The sequence below is a fragment of the Emiliania huxleyi genome (genome assembly GCF_000372725.1).
Source record: "Emiliania huxleyi CCMP1516 unplaced genomic scaffold EMIHUscaffold_25, whole genome shotgun sequence".
Taxonomy (NCBI): Eukaryota; Haptophyta; order Isochrysidales; family Noelaerhabdaceae; genus Emiliania; species Emiliania huxleyi.
In genome coordinates this window covers 540,451-548,006 of record NW_005200170.1, presented here as the reverse complement: position 1 = coordinate 548,006, position 7,556 = coordinate 540,451, and the positions used below count along the sequence as shown (strand labels likewise).

General features: G+C 68.1%; 2 protein-coding genes across 2 annotated transcripts; both read right to left on the bottom strand.

Moving 5' to 3' along the window:
• Nucleotides 1-2,678: 2,678 nt before the first annotated feature.
• Nucleotides 2,679-3,599, bottom strand: EMIHUDRAFT_205951 (hypothetical protein; the record flags this gene model as incomplete). Its single annotated transcript, XM_005778176.1, has 1 exon — nucleotides 2,679-3,599. One exon carries the CDS (start codon nucleotides 3,597-3,599, stop codon nucleotides 2,679-2,681), a length of 921 nt encoding a protein of 306 aa, XP_005778233.1.
• Nucleotides 3,600-5,557: 1,958 nt separating this feature from the next.
• On the bottom strand, nucleotides 5,558-6,854 carry EMIHUDRAFT_354118 (hypothetical protein). The gene has a single exon (XM_005778175.1). The coding sequence runs from the start codon at nucleotides 6,777-6,779 to the stop codon at nucleotides 5,871-5,873; it is 909 nt and encodes a 302-aa protein (XP_005778232.1). The 5' UTR covers nucleotides 6,780-6,854; the 3' UTR covers nucleotides 5,558-5,870.
• Between the last annotated feature and the right edge of the window lie 702 nt (nucleotides 6,855-7,556).

Sequence of the window (7,556 nt, the reverse complement as noted above, 5' to 3'; positions counted from 1 at the left end):
TCGCCGGGCGCATGACACCTCCATGACACCTCCATGCCACGTCCCTGAGACGTCCCTGACCCCTCCCCGCAGGCCGCACGCCAGTCTACTCGTACGGCGTCGCCTCGCCCTACTACTACTCGCCCACCCACTTCTACTACTACGGCGGCATGCCCTTCTACGTCGGCGGGCCGGTGACCAAACACATCTCCCCACATCTCCCCACATCTCCCCCACATCTCCCCACATCTCCCCACATCTCCCCACACCTCCCCACACCTCCCCACACCTCCCCACATCTCCCCCACATCTCCCCCATATCTCCCCCATATCTCCCCATATTCTGCCACGCACTCTCCAGCCAGCTGGACGCCCCGCCCGCCCCCTCTTGCTAGTCTGCCACTCTCTCGGCTATCTCCCGAACATCTCCCGAGCATCTCCCGCCTGCGTACTTCGGCCAGATCTCGCCCGTGCACACCTCGGCCAGACACCCCTCTCCCCCGCCTCCCCTCGCCCGCAGGTCTATCACTACAACGCCTTCTCGCACGCGATGATGATGGGCATGCCGCTCTCCCTCATCTCGAGGGTTCGGTACCGTGGGGGTAGGGTAGGGGACGTACGACTATAGGCATGACGCTCTCCCTCATCTCCCACTCGCACCACCACCACTACTCCCACAACTACGCGTACGGCGGCGTCAGCGGTCCGAGCCACGGCCCGAACGCCGCCGCCGTCCCTCGCTCCGAGACCGTCAAGGTGGATGCGGCCCAGGACCGGTACGACCTCACCCTCACCTTCCAGGCGCCCGCGGCTCCGAAGGGCGGGCGGCGGGCGCTGCAGCAGGCGAGCTCGGCGTGGCCCCTCCGGCTCGTGGTGTACAACGCCACCCTCTTCGCAGCAGACGCGAAGACGGCCTCCTTCGACTCCGCCCCCTCCATCTACGTCTCCTTCGCCCCCGCCGCAACCGAGGCGCCGGCCGAGGCCGCCGCGCGTGGCTCGCCCGGCCCATACACACTCTGAGTGCCGCCGAGTCTGGCCTCGTAGGCGGGCGGCGGAAAGACGAGCTGGATCAGCACCCTCGGCTGGGCGCTGGTCGGCCTGGCGCTGCTGGCGCGCCTCCCCGCCGCGAGAGGACGCAAGAGATGCGGAGCAGAGATGCAGAGCGGAGATGCAGAGCAAGAGGTGCAGAGCAGAGATGCAGCCGGAGGTGCAGAGCAAGAGGTGCAGAGCAGAGATGCAGCCGGAGGTGCAGAGCAAGAGGTGCAGAGCAGAGATGCAGCCGGAGGTGCAGAGCAAGAGGTGCAGAGTAAGAGGTGCAGAGCAAGAGGTGCAGAGTCGAGATGTGGCTGGGGGGAGGGCGGGGGGTGGTTGGTCGGCCTTGCGCCGCTCACAGCCGCTGCTGGCCGCGAGCAGGCGTGCTGCTTCGTCTGTGGCGGCGGCGACGAGTTCGAGGCGCGCGGCGGCGGCGGCTACGGCGGAGTGCGCAGCGACGCCTTCAGCGGCGGAGGGACAGCGATGACATACCAGCCGCGGTTCGGCGGCGGGGGCGGCGGCATGCCCACCACCACCGCGTACTACTAGAGACGCCGTCCGGTGCAGACCCTCTGATCTCCGACTCCCGGCGCTGGAGAGTTGCGCTGGAGATGGGGTTTGTGGGCATGGTGGGTGTGGGGGGAGGGGGGGGGTCTCACTGCACTCCATCTTGGCAGAGAGTCGTCCAGAGTCCCCAGACAGACATACGTACCCAATTATACCGCAAACGTACGTCAGTATGTGTCGCGGTAAGATCGGCGAGATGGAGTTATTCGTTGCCTTTGGGGTAGCGTGTGGACTGTGGTGCGTGTGGGGCGCCACCTCGCACGACCACGAGCACACCCCGCAGCCAGGGACCACCGCCCCTCACTTGGGCAGCTCTACCTCTAGCAACTAGCACATGACACGTGCACAACACGAAGCCAGAAGCGGGACACACGTTGCCCAACGCGTCGGCCGATGCGTCTCTGATGAGACTCTCTCACACAGGCACTAGATAGAGCTTAGAGGAGCCAGCCGCAGCAATTTCAGTCACGCCTGATGTCAGTCTGAACCGCGAGCAGTCGCCAGCGCAAGGTCGCCCTCGAACTCGTCGCGGTCACGCTGGCGCGCCGCGCCGTCCGGGCGGGAGGCGGAGGTCTCAGGTTCGAAAGCCTCGTAGCCGACAGTGGCGGTGGTTGGCACGGTGACGGAGGCGAGCGAGGCGCAGCCGCGAAAGGCGTCGTCGCCGATGGAGGTGAGGCCGGCGGGTAGGGTGATGCGGGCGAGGGAAGAGCAGCCATAGAAGGCGCCGTCGATGGAGGTGAGGCCGGCGGGGAGGGTGACGGAGGAGAGGGCGGAGCAGCCGCGGAAGGCGTAGTTGTTGATGGCGACGAGGCTGGCAGGGAGGTCGATGGTGGAGAGGGAGGAGCAGCGTTCGAAGGCGCCGCTGCCGATCGAGGCAAGGCTGCGCGGGAAGGCGACCGAGACGAGAGAGGTTCGGTTGCGGAACGCCCGGTCCGGCAGGTGCGTCATGCCTTCGGGCAGCACCGCGTGCCCGTCGGTCATTACGACCTGCCAGCCGCCCACGTCCAAAGTCTCGGAGGAGCCGGGCGGCGGCGCGGTGCCGCTCGGCGGCGGCTCTGGCGCTGACGGCTCCCCCCCGGCCCCAGCTGCCCGGCCCGCAGCTACTCGAAATCGGCATCGCCGTACAGCACCTCGTCGTCCGAGTCGGACCCGTCTGCTGCCTCGGCGTCGGGCGTGTCGAGGCTCGCGCCCCACGCGCCGTCGCCGCGCACGACGCCATCGACGCCGTTGCCAACGAACGTGTTGTGATCAAAGGCGTCGAGGCGCGCATTGAGCGAGACGTGCGCCGCGGCGGTCCGGCTGCCGGAGATGCGCAGGTGCTCGTACCGGCCGCCGGCGTGATCGACGACTCGCAAGCCGGCGCCTCGCGACCCCTCAATCGAGCAATGGCGCACGGTCGGTGCCGCGCCTCGTCCAGCGACGTGAACGGTGCCCCCGATGCGGCAGTGAGTCAACAGTGGTGTGCCCCACGTGCAGTAGACGGCCGTCGCCTGAGATTGGTTGCGCTGGCACAGCGTCAGGTTGTGCACGCGTGCCCCAGCGCCCGCGTTGGACGACTGCAGATCAAACTGGTCGAACAACTTGACGCCGCGCACCGTGTAGCCGCCCCAGACGAGCGCGCTCTCCCATCCTGGCGCGCGCACGACCACCTCGCCCAGGCCCACGAGCGTCACGTCACGGAGCACGCGCACGCTCTCCGCGTAGGTACCGGGCCGCACGAGCACCAGCGGCCCACCGCAGCCCTCGTTGGCGGGAGCGTTGCTGATGCCGCGCACGATGGTCTCCTGATCGTCCGGCACGACGCACACGTGCCGGCGGAAGGGCTCCGGGAGCTCCGACCATCGCCGGCTGACCGCTCTCCACGTGAACCAGCCGCGCCAGCCGCCCGCCAGGACGATGAGGTCGAGCAGCTCGAGCGGCATGTCGACGACAGCCGGCGCGTCGAGCGAGACGCACTCGAGGCTGTCGGAGAGGGCGTCGGCTTCAGCCTTGGGGGCGTCGACGGCGTGCAGAGGCACCATTGCAACACACCAGCACAAGACTGTGCTACTCTTGGCGTACGGCGGCCCGTCGTGAAGCCACCGCGCTGCGCCGCCTGACGCTCGTAGTGGTAACCCACCGCCAGCCGGAGCCGCGCGAGCCGCGCCGTCTCTTCGCGTTTTCGAGAAACTCGCGTTCGAGGCACCCGGTTTCCTTCTTTTCGCTCAGATGTGTTACATATACGATGTTATGTGTATGGAGCTGTCATCAAGGGTAACCCATCAAGGGTTGCAGGGAAGAGGATCATTTGTGAAAATAAAAAATCGTGCGCCGCGCCAGCGCCACCCGCGCCCGAATCAGACACGCCGCCGCCCGCCCGCCTCCTCGACCTCCCCACCGACCTCCTCGTGCGCGCCTTCTCTCGCTGCGACCCCGCCGACATCGCTCGCGTCGCGGCCGTCTCGCTGGTCTTCCACGCCTCGCTCGCTGTCGAGGGCATCCGCTTGTGGGCGCAAGAGCGCGGCTACGAGCTGCCGGCGCAGCCAGAGGGCGAGGGCTGCGCCGTGCGGTGGCTGTGCTTCGCGGCGCTGCTGCGCGAGTCCAACCCGCCGGCGAGGGTGGCAGCAGGCAGTTATCACAGCATCTTCATCGACGGCGAGGGGCGGCTCTCTTCTTGCGGCAGTGAGGCAGGCTATCCAGGCCTCCTTGGCCACGGCGAGGGCGTGACGCGGCTCAACACGACGACCCGCCTCCCTTCTCCGCTGGGAGGCGAGCGCGCCGTGCGCGTGTCGGCTGGAGATTGCCACAACCTTGCCCTCGCCGCCGACGGCGGCGTGTGGAGCTGGGGCTATGGAGGCTTTGGCGGGTTGGGCCACGGCGACAGGCAGCGCCAGCTGCTGCCGAAGAAGATCGAGGCCTTTGCTGGCCAGCGTGTCGTCGCCGTGACGGCTGGATCCGTGCACAACCTCGCCCTCACCGCCGACGGCGCCGTCTGGAGCTGGGGCTATGGAAGCTTTGGCAAGCTGGGCCACGGAGACCGGCAAAGCCAGCTGCTGCCGAAGAAGGTCGAGGCCTTTGCTGGCCAGCGCGTCGTCGCTGTCGCGGCTGGAGTGCACCATAGCGTCGCCATCACCGCCGACGGCGCCGTCTGGAGCTGGGGCTATGGAGGCGACGGCCGGTTGGGCCACGGCGACGAGCAGGAGCGGCCGCTGCCGAAGAAAGTCGCGGCCATGACAGGCCAGCGCGTCGCCTCTGTGTCGGCGGGACGCGACCACAGCCTCGCCCTCACCGCCGACGGCGGTGTTTGGAGCTGGGGCCGTGGAGACGACGGCCGGTTGGGCCACGGCGACTATCAGCGGCAGCTGCTGCCCAAGAAGATCGAGGCCTTTGCTACCCAGCGCGTCGTCGCTGTGTCGGCTGGAGCATACCACAGCCTCGCCTTCACCGCCGACGGCGCTGCCTGGAGCTGCGGCGGTGGATCTACTGCCCGGTTGGGCCACGGAGACACGCAGGACCAGCTGCTGCCCAAGAAGACGGAGGCTTTTTCGGGGCGGCGGGTGGTCGCTGTGTCAGCTGGACAGAGCCACAGCATCGCCATCACCGCCGACGGCGACGTCTTTACCTGGGGCATGGGCTTCCACGGCTGCCTAGGCCACGGGGAGGAGCTTTCCAACCAGCTGCTGCCGAAGAAGATCGAGACGTGGGCGCCGGGGCAGTGAGCAGTCGAGGGATTTCCACCGGATCTCGAACACGCTGGAGCGACACACAGACACACAAGCTCATAAGACACACTCAGCTGGCTGCCACACATGCCACACATCCGGAGCGTGGGTTGAATTCTTTTTTAGAGCTCTTGGCGGCGCGACCCTGTGCGTCTGCCACTCCGTCTCACAACACTACTCACTAGGCACGCGCACGGGGCTGGCGGTGGCGGGCGCGCAAGCTCGAAGCTGGCAAATAAAAGAATTTGCGATATCTGTGTGGCGTTTTTCTTCTTTATATGGTGCCACCCTCGATATCCACAACGCCCGACCTGGGGGCACACCGCACACAACGAGACAACTTCCACGAGAGACAACAAAACCGCACATAGACATAGACATACCAGTACATTCACATCAAGGCCGCTCGCAACACAAGATCCCTAGGTAGAAACGCAATCCGCGGCGCGAGCGAACCACCTCCTGCTCATCACCCCCCCCCGAGGATACCTCCCCGCGACAATACGGCGAGCGCGCTACAGCCCGATGGTGCTTTACAGCCATCGAGGCGCTTGACTCGCCGGCGCAGCACCCCGCACCTCCGCACACCCCTCAATGCCCTGAGCCGGGCCGCTCCCAGCCGTGCTGCTGCGCCACCCGCCAAAAGGCCCGCCGCGCCTCGTCCTTCGAGTATGGCACCTGCGGCCGGCGCGGGTCCAGCCGACCGCCACCCGCAATCATCGCGGCGCGCACCTGCACGAGCACGCTGCGCAGGGTGTACTCGGGGCGCCACCCCGCCGATGTGAGCAGCTCCATGCAGACCGAGCCGCCGACAGTGACGTGGCCCGTGTGGAAGGCGAAGCGCGGCGCGACCACCCGCACAAAGGGCGGCGCCGCGGGGAAGTTGGGCGGCATCTCGACCTCGAGCGTCACGGTGGCGGGCGCGTCGGTGGCGGCGAGGGGGGCGGTGGCGGCGAGGCTACCGCCGCCCCCCTTGACGGCCGCGGCGTAGGAGGCGAGGTCTGCGCCGAGAGGCGAGTCCCGAGGCATTGCCATCTGGACGGTCCAAGTCATGAGGTCCGACTCATCCACCGCAACGTCGACCACCCCCTCCGCCTCCACCACCGCCGCTTTGGGGGCCGGCGACGGCGCGCTCGCCGCCTCTTGCGCAGCCGCCGTCGGCGGAGAGCTTGACCGGGCGACGTGGTAAAAGAGGTGGCCCTCCATCAGCTCGATCTTGGTGGAAAGGCTCAAGCTGTCTGCCAGCAAGCTGTCGCAGGGGAGCCCGAGCGCCTTCATCGCTAAGTTTGCCTTGCGGACAAGGGGCACCTCGCGAACCGTGATGCCGCGGGAGCGCGCGACCTCGACGCAGATCCTCTCCAGCCGCGAGTCCAGCGGACCCTGCCCCGCCGTGGGGCCGGTGGTCTCCGGCGCGAGCTGGGTAGCGGCGGTGGTGGCGCTGGCGACGCACGTGCGCCGCGCAGCCTCGACGTCGCGCCGTAGCCTCGCCAGCTCCTTCATGACCGCACGCTGCGCCTCAGGGGTGGGAGGCGGCCTCGGCTGCGACGGCGGTGCGGCTGGCCTCGCCCCGAGCGGGAAGGTTGCGGCGAGGAACGGATTCGTGGCCGGCGGAGGCGGCGGAGGCGGCGGAGGCGGTGGAGGCACCTGAGGCATCGGAGGCATTCCGAGCGAGGGATGCTGCGCCCATCCAGGGCCGCCAAGCACTGGTGCGGGCGCCGGCTGCATCCCAAAGCCCATGCCGCTGGCGATCTGCCGCCGTCGTGGCCCCCGCAGGTCTGAGTCACCGAACCGGTGGTCGGCCCAGGAGAGGACTCCGAGCGGCAGGCTGCACGCCGTGCCCTTGACGCAGCAGATGCCCTTTGTCGCGAGGGTCCCCAGTTCGCGTGGCGAGAGGAGCACGGCGAAGACCAGCATCTGCCCGTCGCGTGTGTGCTCCGGCGCCGCTGACGCCGAACTCAGCGGCGCGCCAAGCAGCGAGCCAAGCGGCGCGCGCGGGTTCGAGCCGGAGTCGCAATATCTGATCGAGTACGAGGCGTTGCGCGCAAAGTAGTCGCCGCGGCCGAGCGCCTGCCCGTGCAGCCCCCGCCGCGCGGGGTCGAGGCCGGTCGAGAGGATGGAGGGAAAGTTCTCGCGCAACGTGCCTAGAGTCCAGCAGGGCTCTCTCCGCGACTTCGAACGCGGAGCTCCTCTCATCGGGCGGGCCTACCGTGGAGAAGCAAGTGCACCTCGAATCCGCTCTTGGCCTCGCCGCAGAGGAGGGCGTCGGCTTGCGCACGC

Bases quoted from the DNA above. Each gene is read 5' to 3' on its own strand.
- EMIHUDRAFT_354118 (XM_005778175.1), bottom strand. From the start codon at position 6,779: ATGAAGGAGCTGGCGAGGCTACGGCGCGACGTCGAGGCTGCGCGGCGC.